A 23,179-nucleotide genomic window follows, 5' to 3' on the forward strand; every position below is an offset into this window, starting at 1 on the left:
AGTGACGTTGAAGACTGCAGCAAAACTGTGAATGGCGAAGCTAAGTATTTTATTAGGTGAACCTGTGCCCTCAAAAATAGGCTACACGCAAGCACGACGGTGGCGGCGACTACAGAGGGCGATCCTGGGAAATTAGATTTGCCGGTCAAGTGGGTCAGCTTTTCTACACGAGCCATCGAACGTTCTAGAGAAATCGCTGGTGCCCGCGTGTCGTCCAGAAAGTGCTATATCATTCGTGTCGCGCAAACACGCACTCAGATTACACAAGGTTCGTTGTCTACAGACCACGGATAGAACCGCTGATAACATTGTAGAAACTTCCGATACATGCAGGCATGTCCCGCGCTGAGCGATAACATTTGTTAGGCGTTCAAAAGCGTTCCACCTAAAAAGATAAACAAGTTCACGTGTCAATCAATATATATATATATATATATATATATATATATATATATATATATATATATATATATATATATATATATATATATATATACGAGAAAGAAAGCAGTTCTGGGTCCGGGTAAATAGTCACAGTGAAGTAGACGCACGTATGAAGCGGTTTATTGACGTTTCGGCCGATGTCCGGCCTTCATCAGAATCTATATATATATAGAATATATATATATATATATATATATATATATATATATATATATATATATATATATATATATATATATATATATATATATGTATATCTGTTTCAGGTGTTCCGAATGAAAAACGTCTGTACGATGTAACGGGAACGATTTGGGACCCGTTTAGAAGGAAAGCGTGCGTAAACCAAGAACGATAGGGTACGTTTTATGCTCATAGTAGACTTTGAAGTGAGCTTCTGAGTGATAATAATACTCATACATAAGCATATGTTGACCACTTTGAGCGGAAAGAAATAGTGTCATTGTGGGTGCGCTGGCACTCAAAGTTACAGGAACGGCGACACTCCTTTCGCCCAATTTTACGCCCGCTAGAGAACGCATTACTTTTGACGAAACAATGATAAGGCAAATGATTGTTGCAATATATTATTGCTACTATAAATTACCAGGATGCTGCGGATCGGAACGCTGGCCTAACACAGCGTGGAGAGCATATATCTGGACAGAATTTCTAGGAATTCCGTTTGTTTATTTAGTCACACCGAATAAGTGCGTCAATACCGCTAACTGAAGAGTAGAAACAGGAATTTCATAGTTGAACAGCATCGACATAGGAGGTGTGACCACGTCGCCTCCAGCCATTGCAGGTGCGACAGACGATCATACAGGCAGTGGTATAAAATGTGAATTAAGTGCTCTATTTGCTTGTATTCTCAGGCCTCGTAGAAGATGTGCCGCTGCATTTGCATGAATTTTCAGTTCAGCCGAGAAACCTGATGAACATGACAAGCTATGCGCTTGCTCGCCCGCTCCCACTTTAAAGAACTCACGTCAGCCGCTTCTAAAGCTTTATTGCTTGATTCCTTCCAGCCAAAGACTATGTTAGATGGTACATCACTGTTATATATAGGCACGTACAAGCTCGATCTCCGTATCTAAAAGGCTGAATTGAGGCAGTTTTAGTAAATGTAAGAATCACCTTTGCCTTCACATTCTTACAACATGTCCATAGGCACAGCGTTATATTAGATTGTGCGAATTGTATGAATTCGCACCTACCTCGAGTATGCGCGTGTGTGTCCGTGGGTGTATATGGGTTTACAAATTTACGAAACTTTCGTTTCAGCCTTGACGCAATTGCTCAAAATCAAGATGCAATTTGTCAAAAATTTGTTAAGTGAGTGCAAGCTCACGTACTGGGCATGAATGTGGCAGCATACATAACGAAACCATAATTTTTTTTTGTTCGGCCCATTAAGCCTTCAGCCCACGGAAACTTGCAGATTTCAAAGAGCACGCGCGATATGGCCAACAACTAGTACCTGTGGTCTGCACGCATGAAAATTTGTTCCGGCATAATTTTTTTTTACACGAACGTTTCTTTTCCGATGTCTTCCAGACTTTACTGTAAGCCATGGCTTCTGGGTAGTAGAGCCAACACTATAAGAAAACTTAACTGCGTGCCCGATGGTGGCATCATACTCCCGGTCGTACCACAACAGCAGCCATATATCTAACCATTAGGCCACAATTGCATGAATGGTTCTATCACGACAGCGCTAACTACCTCTCAGAGTTAATCGCCGTGAACGTCTCCTTGAAAATTACACGCGCACGCGAGAGGAAGCCAACTTTCCAACTTTCCTTCCCACGAAAGACCCATAGATGAAATCGGCAAACTTATAGCATTTGATTTACCATTTTAAGCAAGCTTCGCTTCACATATATCCAAGATGCGCGTTGCTTATGCATAGTTTAATATTTATATTCGTCTGTCCTTGTATTTGTAGAGTACCTATAGTGGTAACATTATGGTGATAATAAAATTACTATTTTTTTGGAACAGGGCGCATTGATACGTATGAGAGCAGTCAGGTATGCAACGAAAAAAAGTGTGCCATTTGACTTATATATTTCATTTCTGTACGATATATGAAAGCAATAACCTGAGCACGTACAACAAGAAGAAAACAATCAAGAGAAGGATTGATTTGCGAAATGACTCAAACCATCAAATTTTTCCAGTACATGCAAGATGAAATCGCCGTACAGTAAACAATAAGCATGCGAGGTGCGTACAATAATTAAAGCACAATCCTCTTTAACCCATTAGGGACCGGTTTCTTTTTTTCTTGCTATCTTGAAATAAATCTAATATATTAATGTACCTGTATACTAATAATTCACATGCAAAAAATTATTACCCTTGCCTAATTGGTTTTTGAAATATAGCCCGTGACCATATGGTCACGTTGGGCCCTTACGCTACAGAAAAATACGCGAAGTGAAAAACATTTATTTCAATCCATGAGACGCCACAAAAAACATACATAGCGAATAGTCGAGCACTTATTTAGTGTGATATGGTTTAAATCATCGAATACACATGCCGACGTCATACTTTGTGCGTATTCTGTGCACCACGTTGTTGCAATTATCTCATGCACACCTCCACCGCTTGCCAGTAGGTATTGGCGCAACAAAGTGGGCCAATACCTAATGGCAAATCACCAGTCTTTGGGATTCTGCATTGACCCTTCCCTCTAGGCTTATTGTCCCATCGCATCAGGTAGCTTTGTGCAATTTGCCTGCGGAATCCCACGTGCGTGACGTTGAACCCTGTGCTACGAATTAGCGTCGAAGTGTTGCTGAAAGATACATCACAAAGTCAAGTGAAAATCGGCCACCACCACTTTTTGCCACGGATTGCAAACCTGCAGGCACCTACATTTGCATCCATCTGGTCGGTACCTCCCATAAATCTTGTACTGAGCAACAGTGTTTGGACGGGCCTCCTTGATTCGATTCTTTTGAACACGAGAGTACCTGTCTGCAGATGACATTGACTCTATGCCTTGAATGGTGCTTACGATCGTTACTACAGAATTGTCCATCCAGCGGACAACAATTATCCCATTGTCGCTCAGCACGGGCTCTTCGTGCTTGTGAGGTTGGTGCTTGACGAGTTCTGGTCCAGCGATAGGGCATTCTTTCTGAACACGGTTCTGCTTCACTGTGCCCGCGCCTTCGTAGCCCTGTGCCTTGAGATGCCTGAGTAGCTGCATTCTCGTGAATAAATTATCAAAATAGAAAAAAGGAAGGTTGTGCGTGTCTGCTGCGAGTTCACCCCGCATTTAAAGAAGTGGCGCCGCTGCTTATCCGAAGTTCTTTTCATATTTTTACATGTTCCGAGATCCCCTGCTTGCCTTGATACCCTTTGAGGTTTACAAGGTATCCGTTCTTGGCATTTAGCCGCCATACTATATGCCCGAAGCGGATAGGCTTTCCGCGTATGAACTGTTTCCAGTCATGACGACCATAATACTCAATCATACTTTCGTCATAGCTCAGGTGACGCACAGGTTGAAAGTGCTCCAGAAATCTTGTTTTCAATAGTGCCATCAATGGGCGCAACTTTGCCAAATTGTCACTTAGTGTTAGGCTTGCATTTCGCTCCGTGCAGGAATCACATTATCTGTATGAAGCGATTTCTTCACATAGCATTCTTGGTCATCGTGTTGCACATATCCATGCCGCTGTCCCGATAGCACTTTTTTTCTGGCAAGCGGTTATAGCCGGAAAAAACAAGTACTCCAAGAAAACTTATCTTAATTCTTCTTTGGTAACCTTTGGATCAGGCATATTCAAAATAACGTTTCTTGTTTGTTCGACTAACAGCTCCACGACGGCTTCGTCCAAAAAGAGTTCGAACAACTCAACAGCTGAAAAGTCCCTTTAAGCAGCAAAGTTTGGGTCGGGAAATATGCCAAGGCTTTTCTGGAGATCACCCTTCGTGCACTTAGAAGCAGCGGATAATTTCGCAGGAATGGCCGCATGAACTGCAGCAGAAGACACCTCTGATGTTCCGTCACTTTGCCCGCCGGGGTCGTTGTGGCCAGACGCGCATCCACCAATGCTGCGTCCGTCGGAGAAAACAGCTTCAGCGCCGGCTCATAGCTGCCGCCCGCTTAGATTATCAATGAGCCTGTCTGAGTCTTCATCGGCCGAGTGTTCATCCAAATAGGTGCTAGCCTATATCGAGCTGCCAGATCTGGCAGCTCGATATAAATCACTTACACATCGTCATCTTCCTCGTCGAGTATCTTCGATATTTCTTCCAACATCTACCTATTCAGACAATAAAATAACAAATAACCACTGTGGGAACGCGCCAGCAGCCGTGCAAGAGATGGGAATGCAGTTTGAAAAAAACAAAAACAAAAAGTTCGGTATCCTAAAGGCCCAGCGTGACCATATGGCAACGCATAAGATAACGTACTCGTTCATGGATAAATCAAACATAATTCTTTCCCAAATGCTCATCGGAGGTCACATATTCAAAGAGCAATATGGAGGTAACGATATCCAACAATTCCTTAAGTAAGTAGTGAAGAAAAAAAACACTTATTCTTTGGAGCGATGCATCGCGACGCTACTCGCATAGCAACACTTATTCCCGCCTCTGCGAGGGGCTCCCACAAAACGACTTACAGCTGCTGACACTTGGTATCCACAAAGGGGACTCTAATCTGTCAATCGGCATGTCAAAGGCAATTTTGGTGCCGTTTTGTTAATCTAAATAATTGAAATCCACTGTGCAGACTAACGTGACCATAAGGTCACGCTGGTCCTTAATGTGTTAAAGCTGTACAACATTCACATAACCCAATGACTTACGTAAATTACAACTGTCGCATTCACTTAGGACTCAGCAAAACGAATTATTTGCAGGAAAAGAAAAAATAACCTTTGTTCCCACAGCACGCCATGCGGTGACCCTATCAGTACAAGAAGCACTCCAAAGGCTCTCACAAAAGCAACGCCCAGAAAGAACTAAAGGCAGGCGGGTTTGCTTGCCGCAGCAGTTGAGATAGCAGTCCCGGTATTCTGAGCTCAGAAACAGTCGTTGGCTCGCTACGCTGAAAGAGCGCCAATTATACACATCAGAAGGCACTGTGAAACAGAGGTAGGTGGATCTACCCACTATTGTTTCGTTCCACTTTGCGCTACTTTTTCAGCAGCAGGGGTATTCCAATGCTAGCGTAAATATTAAGAAATCTGTCCTCCCGCAGAAACTGTAGTTAATGAAGGAGATTGCAGCCAATGGCTACGTTGGGCATTTCAGCGAAGTTTGGACGGTCAATATCTAACAGCACTTGCCAAGGAAAGGGTCTTAGAATCAACAGATTGTTTTTCTAAATTATCATTTGCCTTTGGCCAGCAGTTGCAATCCCTAACTATATGGCGAGCGTCAATGTTAGCACATTTTTTTTTTCAGTTAGAAACAATTCTAGACTAGGAGTTGTTTCTGGATACGGGTCTTGTGGTTTTATGCCACAGCAGTACCGCTTTCATAAGAAGAAATAAGATATCTTATTATAGAAGTTAATAAAGTATTGCCGTTTTGGTGGCTAGCAACAAAATGAATAATGTTCAACTCTACGGAATGCATTTTCAACAAACCCACACCTCAGCTTTTTCAAAGAGGGGCATCGAACTACAGCTTGCATATAAATCTAATGCGAGTTGTACAAGTGTCAGGCTGTCATTTTCCATTGCGATTGGGCCCGATCCGGATTGCGCTCGGCCCGCATGCAGGGTCACGTGCCTTTTGATCACGATCTTGGTCGATCCGAATTGATACAATCGCGATCCGTGCATCGCGATTGCGCCTCTTTAACGAAATTATAGGCTGACGGCCATGCATTTTGGAGAGTTGCAGATGATCATTAGACGATAACAGCCCTGAAAATATATATAGTTTCCTGAAAAAAAAATATTTCAGTGGTGCAATTTTGACACCATATTAGACAAATTTGATAATTGATTTAGACCCACTTACTACAACGGGTGTGATTGAACTCACTCAAACTTGATCGGGACTGTTGGACCAAGTAGCAGCGTTCATTATCGATAGCGATCAAGGGTTCCGCCACAAATCCGAACCTCTCGCGATGAAAAACGACAATCTGACACTGCCAATAATCTTAACGCAATAATAAATTTACTTAGCGCAATATACATGAACGTTATACGAAGTAGACTTAACTAACTTCTCAACTTCTCAATTATTATAATAACATGACAAGCGTCAATGAGAAAATAATTAGATAATCATGGAAAACTGCCGATACCGCTTTCTGTTGATCAATGCGTGTCACATAAAAGCATTTTTTTTCCGAGCAGGCAGAAGCCCGCGAATTCACGCAAAATTTCCACACGATTGCCCCCTTGAGGCGCTTTGCGTATATTCGTGGGCTTCGTTCACGCTTGCAAAAACACACTTTCATGGGGCACGTATTCAGCAACAGAAAGCTTTATCAGGACTTTGTCGGGTTGCTCTACAAATTTGCTCAGTGGCACTTTTAAGCTAATTATGACATTTGAGATGTTTATAATTTAGCTAACACTAATGATCTGATTAGATCAGGTGAGAAGAAAAATAATTTGGGTGTCTATCGATCTCTCTCTCCCTCTCTCTCTCTCCCTACATACATATATATCATCATCATCATCATCATCAGCCGGGTTGCTCCCACTGCAGGGCAAAGGCCTCTCCCATGCTTCTCCAACAACCCCGGTTATATATATATATATATATATATATATATATATATATATATATATATATAGGAACGACAAGCAAGTGGGTAAACGGAGAGCCATGATTTTTGTTTGTCACATCATAAGAAGCCAACCGACACTGACACCAAGCACACCTTAGGCGAAATTACTTGTGTTTAGTCAATGGAATAAACAAACGATAAATTACTGGTCGCGGAGTTTGTGGGATCGTTCACCAGCTTCGGCAAATTGTTTCTTTGTCCACTTGTATTTCCGGTAAGCTAGCGATTCTTTAGTTGATCAATTGAGCACAAGTAATATCCCCCATGTTGACCTTGGTCTCGTGTTTGTAGGCGTCTTATGATGTGAATATATATATATATATATATATGTATATATGTGTATATGTATATATTGTTACAAGCACGGGGAAAAGCGGTTTATTTAGGCGTACGAGAGCAGGAACGGCAGGCTACGAACAACAGGAATGGCCGCTGCACAGTCTTCGTTCTCTTCTTTCCCTCTCTTCTTGATTCCCGCGTCCCTCTGACGCGCTTGGACGTAACATACCTCCCCTCGCAGACAAAGCCCCCCTGGGTGAGTCAACTAGCTTGTCGTGGCATGCATGATTTCAACCGTGCGACATGCGCGACTTGTGTCCTGGCAGAACGTCTACCAGTGTTCGTGAGGCGCGCGAGAGTATAGTTCACTTCACTGACTTTGTCGATGACAACATACGGTCCATCGTAGTTTGCCAGCAGCTTTTGACACAAACCGCGCTTCCTTGTGGGAGTCCAAAGCCAAACGAGATCACCAGGGTTATATGTAACAGGCCGATGTCGTGCGTCGTAGCGGGCTTTGGAGTTTTCTTGTGATGCCAAAGTCCGAAGACGCGCAAGTCTCCGAGCCCCTTCAGCGAGGCACAGCGTATCGGCGACCGTAGGATTGTCGTGGTGGTAAAAAGGGAGGACAGTGTCGAGCGTATACCGGGGCGGCCGAGCATATAGAAGGAAGAAGGGGCTGTAGCCGGTTGTCTCGTGCTTGGCGGTGTTGTATGCGTAAGTAATAAACGGTAGAACTTCATCCCAATTCTTGTGATCGGACGCAACATAAAGCATATTTGTGATCGTTCGATTAGTGCACTCAGTGAGGCCATTCGTTTGCGGATGATACGGCGTCGAGTGCCTGAGGTGCGAGTTACACAAACGCACAAGCTCTTCCACTATATCCGCCGTGAATTGACGTCCCCGGTCGCTTATGATAACACCAGGTGGCCCATGTCGTAGAACAATAGCGTGAAGTAAGAAAACCGATACTTCGGTGGCAGTTGCTGATGGTATAGCCGCCGTCTCGCAATAGCGTGTGAAATAGTCGGCGCATACAATTATCCAGCGGTTCCCCTTAGATGACTTTGGAAAAGGGCCTAACAGATCAATTCCAACTTGCCGAAAGGGTGAGCTGGAAGGCGGCACAGGCTGAAGGAGACGAGATGGGGCAGTGGTTGGGCGTTTCCGACGTTGGCACTGTATGCAGCTGGCGACATAAAACTCAACCGAATGTCACATCCGGGGCCAGTAAAAGCGTTCTTGAATGCGATAAAGTGTGCGCACAGTGCCTAAGTGCCCGGAGGTAGGGTCATCGTGCATAGCCTGAAGGATTGCTGGCCCGAGACTCTCCGGCACCACTAGAAGGAAGCGTGCACCCGTGCTTGAGTAGTTCCTTTTGTACAGGAGACCGTCACGTACGCAGTAGCTGCTTGTTGCACTTGAATGGGCAGAAGTAAAGAGTGGCTCCAATTTAGTGTCTGTCCGTTGTTCTGTTTTGAACACATCGATATCTGAAAAAGCGGGTGTCACAGAAGCGACGAGATGATCAAAATCGTCTGCGTCGCAGTCCGTCGTGGCAAGCGGCATACGGGAAAGGCAGTCTGCGTCGGCGTGTTTTCGGCCACTCTTGTAGGAAACAGTGAAGTTATATTCCTGCAACCTCAAAGCCCAGCGCGCAAGGCGACCACAAGGGTCGCGAAGATTCACGAGCCAGCACAGGGAATGGTGGTCTGTGACGACTAGGAATGGGCGTCCGTACAAGTACGAGCGAAATCGCTGAACTGCAAAGATGACAGCGAGGCATTCTTGCTCTGTCACCGTGTAATTTCGTTCAGGTTTGCTTAATGAGCGGCTTGCATAAGCAATCACGTGCTGACGGTCGTCATAACGTTGGACCAAGACGGCACCCAAACCAACGCCACTAGCATCTGTGTGGATTTCTGTCGGCGCAGTAGGATTGAAGTGGCGAAGGATAGGTCGGGAGGTCAGCAGGAACGTCAGCTGACGAAATGCAGACTCGCACTCGGGTGTCCACTCAAACCGTGCGTCTTTATGTAGCAGATTTGTCAGAGGATAAGCGACGTCAGCAAAACCAGGAATAAATCGGCGAAAGTAAGAGCAAAGACCCAGAAAACTACGAAGTTGCTTCACTGACTGCGGCGCACTGAATGCCTCAACAGCTGCCGTCTTGAGGGGATCAAGCCGGATACCGTCTTTGTCAACAAGATGACCCAGCACAAGGGTTTGACGATCACCAAATTTACATTTCTTGGAGTTCAGAACCAGGCCGGCGTTTTTGATGCAGTCAAGGACAATATCGAGGCGCGTATTGTGCTCATTGAATGTGCGCCCGAATATAACAACGTCGTCAAGATAGCACATACAGGTGTTCCATTTTAACCCACGCAGAATGGTGTCCATGAACCTTTCAAAGGTTGCTGGAGCATTGCACAACCCAAATGGCATCACATTGAATTCGAATAATCCATCCGGGGTTATGAAGGCTGTTTTCTCTCTGTCTGTCGGGTGTATCTGGATTTGCCAATATCCCGAGCGCAGGTCCACTGAAGAAAAATAAGAGGCCGAATGAAGGCAATCAATTGCATCATCAATCCGGGGAAGCGGGTAGATATCCTTCTTAGTCACGGCGTTTAATCTGCGATAATCGACGCAAAATCTCCAGTTACCGTCTTTCTTTCTGACGAGTATGACCGGAGCTGCCCAAGGACTCGAGGACTCTTGTATTATCCCATTTTTAATCATGTCACTCACTTGTTCCCCGATTATCTTGCGCTCGTTAGGCGACACGCGATAAGGCTTTTGCCTGATCGGGCGCGCAGATCCCGTATCTATAGTATGGCGCGTTCGTGACTCGGGAATCGAGAACGCTTTGTCCGGCTGCGCAAAGTCAAACACTGACAGATGCTTAGAAAGCGTATCCACTAAGGTATGGCGCTCCCTTGTGCTGAGTGACTTGTTTATCATAGACAGAAGCTTTTTGTCTGAGACGTGGCGAAGGTCAGCAGGTTCACACGGCGAGTCTGTTAGTACGGCTACGGACGAAGACGTGTATTCTGTAAAGTAGCCGAGTTTCAAGCCGTCTGGAAGCAGGACGGGTTCTGCCGAGCAGTTGGCCGTCCACAAGCCAGCACGCCCGTTGCCGATGGATACCACACAATGAGGGACAAAAACGTTCTTCTTCACACAATTTAGATGCATTGGCTCTACGGAGGCATCGAAACTGTCTCGAACTTCACCGCGACATACAACCGGCACGCACACCGAGGTGGACGCAGGCACAACAGTATCTGCAGACACACAAAGTTCACCTTGACTGCAAGTCTCCTCTAAGAGCTCGCACGAAACATGGCCATCGACGCAAACTTCCCCCGTACGACAATCACCGGTCGCATCACACTGCCGCAAAAAGTCGATGCCCAAAATCACTTCGTGCGTCGATCGGGGAATAACTACAAACTCCGTCGCGAAAACTCCACCAGCGAGGGACACTTCAGCAGTGCACACACAAACAGGGCGCAACGACTCGCCGCTCACTCCACAAAACGTTGCAGCCTGGTCCCACGGAAATACAACTTTGCGCCCCAACCGACCTTTAAAACCGAGGCTCATTACGGATACAGTTGCCCCGGTATCCACTAAAGCCATTGTAGGAACACCATCAACAAGTACATGCAGTTTGTTCTTAATCATAGCAAATGCAGGGGGCATTTCTCTCAATAGCACGTGTCGAGCGACCTCACCCCCATCGGCCGCGCTAGCTAGTTTTCCGGTTGTGAAGGCGAGGCTGAGCGGCGCACTGGCGATGGAGATTGACGTAAACGCGGTGCACGAGAAGTTGGCGGTGGCGTCAAACTCCTGTCAGATGCCGGCGAGCGGCTCCGGAAGCTTCTCTGCCAGTAATCGTTGCCAGGAGGGACGCCAGCTGACCAAGTGGTGGTGTATGGCCGTTGAGTTGTCCTCGTAGGAGGTGTGGTGCTTGTTGAGGACCCCGATCGACGATTCCACGTTGTTGGGCGACGATTGCAAAACCTCGCTATGTGGCCCGCGACACCGCATTGAAAACACACCGGCAGATGCCTCGAATTGCGATGTTCTTCCATGTAGTTGCGCATGTTGCTGTCGACTGCATAGACACCAGGTGGATGACATTCATCATGGCTAGGCATCGGCCGCTGGGAGGCGTGCGTGTGGCGTGGGCGTTGGTCGTAGTCATGACCTTGATAGCTCATGGTCCCTCTCGTTTGTGGGGTAGACCTATACTCGATGGACGCTGAGTGAACCGTGGGTTGCCATGATGTCGAAACGGCCGTGTTTCTCGTCTCGTGTGGTGAGTACGCGCCAGTGATGCCGGGTGTGCAACGGTACATCTCTTCCTGATAGAGCAACTCTTCGCGAACAATCTGCCGTATAGTGGATGGAAGGTCAACACACGAGCTCGGGTCTACACTTGCCACCGTCGTGACATTAGCCAGGCGACCAAACTTCGGTATTATCCGTCGCATCTTCAGCGTCTCAAAGGTCCTGCAGTGGCGAATGACGTCAGACACGGAATCCAAGCTTTCTTTGCCGATCAAAAAATTGTAGACGTCTTCGGCTATCCCTTTCAACAAATGTCCAACTTTGTCCTCTTCAGACATTTGAGAGTTCACTATTTTGCATAGTTTCAGCACTTCTTCGATATAAGTCGTACAGGTCTCGCCGGGAATCTGAGCTCTTTGTGAAAGCGTCTGTTCGGCGTGTTTCTTTTTTGCGCTAGAGTCTCCAAAACACGCTCTGAGATCCTCTACGAAAAGCTCCCACGAAGTGAGCGTGTCTTCGTGATTCTCATACGAGACGAGTGCAGTGTCGGTAAGGGAAAACACAACATTTGACAACTGTGCGGTCGAGTTCCAACCGTTAGATCGGCTCACCCTTCGGTAGTTTGTGAGCCACTCGTCGACATCTTCTCCGGCTTTTCCTCCGAAAGTGAGTGGCACCCGGTAGTATTGCCACGGAACCCCAGGTGCTGGCCTTGAAGTCGCGTCAGAACCTTCGGGAGTATGGCAGGCGTATTCAGTCATGTCAGGTGATGGTGGCGGAAGTCCGGCAAGTCGACGGCTTCGGCGAAGTTGTAGCAGCGTAGGCTCCGTGGTTACGAGGTGCACCCCGCACCGTCCACCAATTTGTTACAAGCACGGGGAAAAGGGGTTTATTTAGGCGTACGAGAGCAGGAACGGCAGGCTACGAACAACAGGAATGGCCGCTGCACAGTCTTCGTTCTCTTCTTTCCCTCTCTTCTTGATCCCCGCGTCCCTCTGACGCGCTTGGACGTAACAATATATATATATATATATATATATATATATATATATATATATATATATATATATATATATATATATATATATATAACAAGTAACGTGTTTCATTTATCTTCCTCCCAAGGTGCTTGCATGTTGTCAGGCATGGCGTGCACCGCTGAAGCATGCACGTCAGTCAGACAGTCTACCAAGCTGAAGGATAGGCTTATCATTCGCACTAAGAGAACTATTTTTGATTTGTCCGTTAAACACTTGAAACAATCGCTGCGAAAGTCAAACAGCGGTTCTTCAGTGGATAATTATTATTCGATGTTGGCACCTTCATTTGACGAGAAGCAAACTTCACGGTTATATTTGGTGTAATTACCGGAGTCTGGGCCAGTGGATCAATTTTTTTCAAGGCATACAAAAAATCGTTGCCACACTATTTTTATATATTTAGGTAGAGAAATAACAACGCCATAAGGAAGGAAAGACAGAAAAAGAAAGAAAACAAAACGGGGTGAGAAAGAAAACATGCAGAAGGAAGAAAAAAATGGCCATGGGAGATAGCCGCAGGATACGGAGAGTACCGGTAGATAGCGGGGTTATCACTGGCAGTGTTCAAGTCCTTGACCCGCTCTCCAAGAGAAGTGTCAAGTGGCCACGGTGTGAGAGGCCTAAGAAAGGAAATGCGTTACGCGTGCTTTTACATGGTTAACAACCCCGCAAGCCACATGCGGCGCACTGATTAAAAGCACCCTGGCGCTTTTATTGTTCAATTTCCCCGATATAAGCGCAATCTTTGGGCAACACCTCTCAGTCAGCAGCTTGCGATACTTAATTGTACGCTTACTCATTATTTCATGGCTTTACCGACTACGGCAATTGGCAGAAAGGTAATGCATCATGTTACTTGTGGGCGGAGTCATCTTCGTCATCGAGCTCCCACAGCCGTTCGCATGCAGCAATGGCCAGGTAGCAGTGCTACACGCTTGTTTTCCAAGACATTTCCCTCAGCGCGCACTGCAGGGAGTGACGCACCCAGTTCTCCAAGTCAGCGCACAGTGTTTCTGCGAACAGGGGTACCTACCCATTCTCGCGTCTGCAGCAGTTCATGTTGGCTTAAAAGATATTCATTGAAGAGCAGGAGCACGTATGCACGCATTGCCGCACACTCAGTCACCTAAGCTGATCGGATGGTTGGTCTGGAGCCCTGTTATGTTAGCAGAGCAGCCTGACGCGCTAGCTATTCGATCATTGACTGCCCAGTGAACCAGGTAGCGTGTAAAACGGTTTTATACAAACATGGATACGTATACGTATACAGAAACGGGCATACTTATGCTCATATTAGTCTGTGAAGTGTTCTAAGAATGCTATACATTAAAACAAACATATATGAACAGAAAGAGACAAGCAGACCCACGCATACTTACATAGCCCGGCGAAAATTGATGATGTACCCTCAGATTGCTTATTGTGACACTAGATTCCTAAAATTCCCCAACGCTGAGCGGAATCGAAACCACATCACAAGGGTTTCTCAAAGGCAGTAACCCGATGCACCGGCAGGCTGCCCTACCATTTCAGTGGGTATGTGGCAATTTCACACCAGCGCTTCAGCAAGCTACGCCATGAGTGCACGGTGTATGTGGGGCTCTTCAATGAACGATTCGCCAGCTTCAGTCGCTGAGTACGCACTACTCGGTGTGCGGCAAGCGACGGAACAACTCTAAAACTTTGCAGGCGCCGACGCACCACTCTTGTCCTCTGTGAGGCATTGCGAGGACTTCTCGTCGGTGCCTCCAGATGGCGCAGTGCTTCCTAAATCAAGCGCGAGGTTTCTGCATGACTCCTTTGTAAGCGGTCGCACGCACCGGCGCACCGTGAATTTTAGCAGGGCACGCAAAATGGCATCGAGTGCTTTAGGAAAGTGTGAAACAGGAGCCCCGCTGAACTAAGCGCCTGATACGTAACTCATTTTGGGGGTGGCAAAAGGTTCGATTGCTCTATTGATCCTGTTCTAGACGGATTGACATCGGCAGTCATCGTGAGATGAGTTCTGCCATATTTCTTGTCTGTTTGTTTATTTTCATTTTTCGGTGAAAGAATGTAGTCTATCCTAGGCAACACAGACGAGCGTTTCTTCAAAACTCAGCAGATGTGAGAATGGGTAAAAATATAATATGATACTGTTTTCAATCTGCAGTGGTGCTTTAAAATGGGGCAAGTGCATTGCATAGTCTCAAGTGCATTAGAAGGAACCCGTAGAGTACCACTACTGTTCTTTTCTCATTGTACATTGCTATTTGCCAGTAGTCAGGTCAAATTTCAAAGGTGGGGAAATATCCTGCGCTCTGTTACGATCCTTGTACCTCGCCATTTCGTCGCTAAAGTTAAACATCGTTACGCGTGATATTGTTAAACGTGCGACAGTCGAAGCGAAAGCGGGCGGAGCCACCCTCTTTTTGCACTAGAATGACTGGGAAGCACCTGGAACATGCCGAATGTCGTATGATAATTCAAAAACAAGAAAGGGGCTGACAGATGGGATGGCACGCTGTGATATAAAGTTTGTGAACAGGGATGAAGTACCTCAGACAGGCTGTCTGAGGTACTTCATCCCTGTTCACAAACTTTATATCACAGTATGATAATTCAGTTATAAATTTCAAATAAACTTTCTTCAATAATTTTAGGCTCGGTAAATGACACGAAATACGGGCACCGGTGAACAATACAGTAGCCTGTAGTTTGCAGGCCACGCGTCATGGCGGCACGTTCGACGTGCGTATGAAGATCGAACGAGCAAGTGGTCTTGTCAAATTAGGCGAACAGACCCCTGTTCTGGCAGCGGTATAAGGCGTGCGTTCACGGTAGTCTTCAAAAATATGGAAAGTGCCGTTCCTTGGACGCAAGCTTCACTCTGGCGGTGCACTTAATATATGAAAAACGTTGGACCTCGGAAGCAATTCCTCGCATAAGATATTACTCGAAGAATAAACAAAATACGCATACCTGATGACGCTGCGAATACACCGGTAGTTCCATTCGTGTTAACAATGCCCTCTTTAGCTATCGGCCTGGTCAACCGGCGCCATCACAATCCTTCGAGCAAGTTGACACCTATGGGTTTCTTTTTCTCGTTTCATAACAGTTGGCTTTATTATTACTTTAGAAATTGCTCCGTAGTTCACTTGGTTATTTCGTGTTTTTCATTTCTCAAGTTTTATCTCTCACGTTGTAACGGCTCTCAATATATAGACAATGTTATCGCAAGCGCTCTGCAACAGTACAGTTTCATAACATGTTATCGCAGTGTCACCGCCAATTGAAAAGTTTCATCTATCGTCAATGCAATGCGCAGGGCCACCCAAGAGTGCCACGATGGACGAAGAGTCATACCGTTACGTCGAAGGCCTGTGGATGCACAAGCTCTTCAAGGATGAAGATATCCTCTCCGCAATGAACTACAAACCACGGGAGCGAGACGTCCTTGTCGTTACGTACCCGAAATGCGGCACCAATTGGACGCAGTTTATCGTTTACAACATCTTAACACATGCGGCGCCGGTCTCTAACCTTTTGGAGTTCAGAATTACGTGCCCGTTCATCGATTTGACAGGAGCAAGTTCTGCTGAGAGCCCGTTGAGAACTGGCCCCATTATCACACACTTCCCCTTCAGCGTTTTACGTCCAGTGGACTGTGCCAAGTACATCTACGTAGCCAGGAACCCTTATGACTGTGCCGTGTCCTTCTACCACTTCATGAAGGGGCTGACTCCGCGAACTGTCACCGATGTTTCCTTTGAGAAGTTCCTCAGCCTCTACTTGGAAGGAAAGGTAACTTTTTTTTCATCTTAATCAAATGCATCCGGGATCCGGATGTATCTCGAATTGTTTACAGTAGTTAATTTTATTCAGACGACTTATACGCATGCCAAGCGTCTGCAGTTTCGACATTAGCTGGTCTGTAGATAAAGATTCATTATGCATTTGTGGCCGACGATTGCGTACACGACTAACTATCATTTTATCCTTAGCGTGTATCTAGAGCTATCGTCAAAGTTCCCACCTAATCTACGTACTGAGTGTAGAGTGCCCGTAGCCTCTTAGTGGTCACAGACGCATCTCTGACATAGTTAGGGTTTGCAGAATCGGTCATATTTCAACGCAGTACCGTATGAAGACCCTGTCATGTCTCCGGAAATGGCGTGAAAAGACTAAGATAGCGAGATCAACGGTTGTTCCGCTGTGTAGACCACGGTCGAACGTGCACTTCGGCGTAAGAAGCACAAGTGTAGGATATTGATGCAAGCGAGAGAGCCCGTACCGGCTAGTAGTGCGACGAACTCGATCGACGGAGGGCGTAGTTGTGCGCCACCAGTACGGGGGTCACTTATTGACGATGGTGTCGACACATCCTGTTCAAAACAAACGGGGCCACTACTAATTTGGCGTGCGCACAATTGCAAAATTACACCTGGTGGCGACTAGCTGCAACCAGCTCTAGCTTGTAAGCATTGTTATTGCGCGAATAAAGGTAACGTGTGCCCCCATTTGGTGACGGCCATTTATGCACCCTAGGGCCCATACACCATCTGGATCACTCACAATGCGTTTAGGGTACCAGAGGGCCACTGCATCCTTGATCCATCCTGTACGATTTATCATAGTTCAAATGGCATCATTAGATAAATAGAATCCCTGTCTTCTGTTGAGTAACTCGGCACAACTAGTAACAAATCGTGCCATCGTTCTTAATCCCATCAAATGTGCCCGTGAGTAAAATGTGTATGGACCAGGGATTCCACAACAAAACAAATTTTTGGTGCTGCCTGCGAAAGTAGCTTGAAATCGTGCACTTCAGGGAAAATTTGGCGGCGCGAGTTTTCCAGTGGATCGCCCGTTTCAAGTGGTCCGTCTTAGTTACCAGTAAAATAAATTTTTTTTGGTAACCTGTGCTGCTTAAACTTTTGTTCACGGACGTACATTCTTGGTTTTTAAGGCCTAGTGCAACATAGGCAAGACACCAAGTCTGCAAGTTCTGCTATACAGGCACACGTTATCTCCAACTCTTCACAACATCCTAATAACTATGAAACAATAACGAGTCTCTGCTCTGAAGTGGATGTAAAAGCGAAGCAATTGCATATTCCATAAACACCAACTGTCCTGGACATCTTTCATATCGTGTTATTTTTGTCCCGACCTTAACGTGCGCACTGTAAGATTGCTTACGTTTTGTTGGCTTGCCTTAAAGTACTCGAAGAATGACTAGATTATGTTGCAAACAATACCAATATCGGGCAAAATGAGGGCATATGAAAGCTGTGCCATTTTGAAGACAATTATCGGAGAGCACATTTCCTAGCTTCGCGTTGAACTATGATTTTAAATATTCCAGTAACGGCGGTGCACCCACATTAAAGGATATATTTTGCGCGCGAAGGTGCGGCAGCAATTGAGGTTACTAAAATAATTTCGGCTGTGTTATGACCTATATTTGAACGTATGGCTTAATCCTTAGCCAACGAAAAGGCACCATTATGAGAGGCCCTGTCACTTTAAGAGATTGCCTTGTTTCCAGCCCAGCAAATTAGCGGTGTTTGAGCCTTACGGTTGACGAATAACAGCTCAACTATCCGCACAAGTACAACTCTGGCCCCATTCACCTTATCAAATCGGCGGCGCATATAGTCTAACAGAAGTCTATAAAAGACTGCGTATTATGTCAGTCGAAGAATCTTAGGTATGCTCCTGCAACTACTGGCACTCAGCATCGTTTCCGTTATACTAATAAAAGGTTTGTAAACAGACTTCAGCTGAACATTGCCTTAATATGAGACTACCTATTTGTAAATTGCGCTATCAGCTTAAAGAGCCATGTTTAGCACATTGTTTAATTTAACCGATTAGGGACCTGTTTCCCTTTTTTTCTTGCTATCTTGAAATAAATCTAATATATTAACTTACCTTTATACTAATAATTCACATGCAAAATAATATTACTCTTGCCTAATTAGTTTTTGAAATATAGCCCGTGGCCATATGGTCACACTGGATCCTTACTCTACAGCAAACTACGCTAAGTGAAAAACATTTATTTCAAGCTATGAAACGTCACAAAAAGCATACATAGCGAATATTCGAGCACCTATTTAGTGTGACATTGTTTAAATCGTGGAATACACATGCCGTCGTCATACTTCGTGCATTGTATGTGCACTGCGCTGTTGCAGTTTTCTCTTGCACACCACCACCTCTTGCCATTAGGTACTGGTGCAACAAAGTGGGCCATGCGGTCACACCGCGTACCAGTCAGGACTTCACCAGTCTTTGGGATTCTATGTTGACCAGGTCCTCTATGCTTATTGTCCCATTGCATCAGGTAGCTTTGTGCAATTTGCCTGCGGAATTCCACCTGCGTGACGTTGAACCCTGTGCTACGAATTAGCGCCCAAGCGTTGCTTATAGATAGGTCACAAAGTGAAGTAAAAATCGGCCAACACCACTTTTGCCCATAGATTACAATCCTGTGGGCGCCTACATTTGCACCCATCTGGTCCGTGCCTCCCATGAAACTTGTACTGAGCTGTTTTTTGCGGGCCACCTTAATTTGCTTGTTGTGAACACGAGAGTAGCTGTCTGCAGATGACATTGGCTCTGCGCCATGAATGGTGCTTACGATTGTTACTACAGAATTGTCCATCCAGCGGACAGGAATTATCCCATTGTCGCTCAACACGGGCTCTTCGTGCCCGCTAGGTTGGCGCTTGACGAATTGTGGTCAAGCGATAGGGCACTCTTTGGGAACACGCTTCTACTTCACTGTTCCCGTGCCTTCGTAGTCCTGTGCCTTGAAATGCCCGAGTAGCGGCATGCCTGTGAAGGTCGTGCCCGAAGGAAGGAAGGTCGTGCGTCTCTGCTGCGAGTTCATCCACCATTTGAAGAAGTGGCGCCGCTGCTTTTCCAAAGTTCTTTTCATATTTTTCAGATGTTCCGGGATCCCCTGCTTGCCTTGATACACTTTGAAGTTTACAAGGTATCCGTTCTTGGCATTTAGGCACCATACTTTATAACCGAAGCGGATAGGCTTTCCGCGTATAAACTGTTTACAGCCATGACGGCTATAATAGTCAATCATACTTTCGTCATAGCTCAGGTGACGCACAGGTATAAAGGGCTCCAGAAACCTTGCTTTCAATAGTGACACCAATGGACGCAACTCTGCCAACTTGTCACTAAGCGTTAGGCTTGCATTTCGCACAGTGCAGGAATCGCATCATCTGTACGAAACGATTTCTTCGCATAGCATTGTAGGCCATCGTGTTGCGCATATCCAAGCCGCTGTCCCAATAGCACTTTTTCCCTGGCAAGCGGTTATAGCCGGACAAAACGAACACTCCAAGAAAACCTAATTCTTCTTTGGTAACCTCCGGATTTAGCATATTGAAAAATAATGCACACTTTCTTGTTTGTGCGACTAGCAGCTACACGACGGCTTCGTCAAAAAACGATTTCGAACAATTCATCAGCTGAAAAGTCCCTGTGAGCAGCAAAGTTTGGGTAGGGAAATATGCCAAGGCTTCTCTGGAGATCACCATTCGTCTAGTCAGAAGCAGTGGATAATTTCGCGGGAATGGCCGCACCAACTACAGCAGAAGAAACCTCTGATGTTCCGTTACCTTGCCTGGCGGGGTCGTCATCGTCCGAGTCGGATCCACCAATGCGGCGTCCATCACAGAAAACAGTTTCAGTGCCGGCTCATAGCTGCCGCGCGATTACATTGTCAATGAGCCCGCCTGAGTCTTCATCGGCCGAGTCTTCAACCAAATAGGTGCTACCCTCTTGCGGGTCGATATAAATCACTGACACGTCGTCATCGTCTTCTTCGAGTATCTTCGCTATTTATTCAATCATCAACCTATTCAGGCAATATAATAAGAAATAACCACAGTGGGAACGCGCCAGCAGCCGTGCACGAGATGAGAATGCAGTTTAAAAAAAATTAAAAGTTACGTAGCCTAAAGGCCCAGCGTGACCATATGGCAACGCGCACATGGATAAATCAAGCATTAATCTTTCACGAATGCTCATCGAAGGTCACATATTGAAAAATTAATATTGAGATAAGGATATTTGACTATTGCTTAAACAAGTAGTGAAAAAAAAACGCATTACCCTTTGGAGTGATGCATGGCGACGCTACTCGCACAGCAACACTTATTCCCGACTTTGTGAGGGGGCTCCCACAAAACAACTGACACCTGCTGCCACTTGATATCCGTAAAGGGAACCCCCATATGTCTAACGGCATGTCAAAGGCAATTTTGGTGCCATTTTGGTTATCTTAATTAATTGAAATCCACTGTGCAGACTTACGTGACCATATGGTCACGCTGGTCTTTAAGGGGTCAATTAATAATGCAATCCACCGTGCGCAAAGTAATTTTAGCTTTTTGTAAGAACTGACACAAAATGTAGTTCAACATTTCACGAACGGAAGAAAGCAGAATAGATGCAGATTAGCTTAGAAAAAATGAAAAAGCAAATGGTGTAGGCACCTAATGTGTCCTTATTAAAATCCTCCGTGTCTATTCCTCTTTCTTAAACAAAGATCGCTTTCCTCTTGTCCAGGTCCTCTACGGCGACTACTTCGATCACCTACTACCATGGTATGAGCATCGAGGAGCAGAAAATATTCTCTTCATCACATATGAACAACTGAAGGCGGACACAAGGTCGCAAGTGCTCAGAATCGCCGATTTTCTTGGTGAAGAACACGGAACTGCATTGCGTAAAGACGATGAGCTTCTTGAGAGAGTCCTCCACGCCTGCAGTCTGGAAAGCATGAAGGCCGTCTTCAATGTAAAACCAGCGGACCTAGCAAAGTCGATGCTGAAAGCTTCACCGGAGATGTCAGAGACGTTTGCAGGGACGAAGGACGTGGCCGAGGTAAAGGACGAAATGCACGAGGGCTCCAGCTTTGTTCGCAAGGGAATCGTTGGCGATTGGCGAAACTATTTTTCTCCTGACCAGGTACAGCGAACGAAAGAATGGATCACGAAAAAAGCACAGGGAAGCGGCGTCATGGCGCTATGGGAAGTCTGTGATCTCCCGTGAGGAAACGTGGTGTATGTGTATAATATGCATAACATGGTGCAAACGCATGGCCTTATATATATATATGTACGTATGTATATATATATATATATATATATATATATATATATATATATATATATATATATATATATATATATCGGGGTTTTAATACGCACATTTAGCTGTGTATTCATTCATAAAAGCAAAAGAGCCTGCTGAGTGTAATGGTGGTGTACTCCACCTGGCATTTGCTTGATACACGCGCGTTTTCACGCTGTCGCCTATCAAAACGAAGCATCAAGTAAAACCCTTGCGGCTTATCTGACTTGTGCTTTTTTGGTATAATATTCGATCTTGCTATGTAAGCAGCTACATGAGGTCATCCATGCATATTTTTTTTATAGCTTTGTTTCAAGTGTACAATACAGTGCAAAAAATGTTGCGTACGAAAATAAATATTTCGGGTGTATACTGGGTATTTCACGTAAGTTGCGCCAAAATTGAAAATCATGTGATTGTCACATAGCTGGACAGCGCTGCGGTAACCTTGTTTGCCGTGGCCTAAGGCAAGTCAGAGTTTTTTGTATATCGCCTAACTTTCCAGTTAGTCATTATTACGTATTGAATTTCTTACCAGTTTGTAATAAGTTTATCTATGTTTCCCAAAGATAACAGACACACACAGACAGACACGCACACAAACACAAACACACACACACACGCACGCACACACTGAAGATAAAGATCGTCATTGCCACCAGGTATGATAGTGCAGAAATTCTACTTTTCAAGAGGGTCTTTTCTGCTGCAATCTTTCAACAGCCTTTGGACTTGTAGCACTCAAGTGACTCCTGTGCATTGCTTCATGATGCCGAGTTCAGTAACGGCTGTTTGAGCCTCTTGATTCTAGTGCGACAATGAGAAAACGCTATTAGATAGCCGCGCAAGATCCCGAAATAGGCATTAGCGAGCTCCCTCAGGCTAGTCTAGTACCTTAGACTAAAACCGAGCATTTTAGCAGCAGTAGCACAGGCCACGAAGGTTACGTTCTTCCATTGGTCTGTGCAAGGTCGAGCTTTCTTGACTCTATGCAAAATGTTCCACCTATTCCACGGTGGGTTCTTTCAGCATCTGGAAGCACGCTCCCACTGACAGTAATGCCATGGCCTGGAATGTGCACTGTGGGAGCTGAGCCAATAGCTGAACTGTATGAACAACACAGCGCTGGCATGCCGAGTAAAATTCGGCAGTAGTGGCCATTGCCTCCGCGCATTTC

General features: G+C 45.6%; 1 protein-coding gene across 1 annotated transcript; it reads left to right on the forward strand.

Annotated features, from left to right (window-relative positions):
• Positions 1-5,429: 5,429 nt before the first annotated feature.
• On the forward strand, positions 5,430-21,967 carry LOC135897230 (sulfotransferase 1B1-like). Its single transcript, XM_065425812.2, has 3 exons — positions 5,430-5,568; positions 16,163-16,638; positions 21,436-21,967. The coding sequence occupies exons 2-3, from the start codon at positions 16,183-16,185 to the stop codon at positions 21,919-21,921; spliced, it is 942 nt and encodes a 313-aa protein (XP_065281884.1). The 5' UTR covers positions 5,430-5,568; positions 16,163-16,182; the 3' UTR covers positions 21,922-21,967.
• The last annotated feature ends 1,212 nt before the right edge of the window (positions 21,968-23,179 follow it).

The sequence above is a fragment of the Dermacentor albipictus genome, unplaced genomic scaffold (assembly GCF_038994185.2).
Source record: "Dermacentor albipictus isolate Rhodes 1998 colony unplaced genomic scaffold, USDA_Dalb.pri_finalv2 scaffold_35, whole genome shotgun sequence".
Taxonomy (NCBI): domain Eukaryota; kingdom Metazoa; phylum Arthropoda; class Arachnida; order Ixodida; family Ixodidae; genus Dermacentor; species Dermacentor albipictus.

Bases quoted from the DNA above. Each gene is read 5' to 3' on its own strand.
- LOC135897230 (XM_065425812.2), top strand. From the start codon at position 16,183: ATGGACGAAGAGTCATACCGTTACGTCGAAGGCCTGTGGATGCACAAG. The intron at 16,639-21,435 runs GTAACTTTTTTT...CCTCTTGTCCAG, and splicing joins GCCTCTACTTGGAAGGAAAG to GTCCTCTACGGCGACTACTT.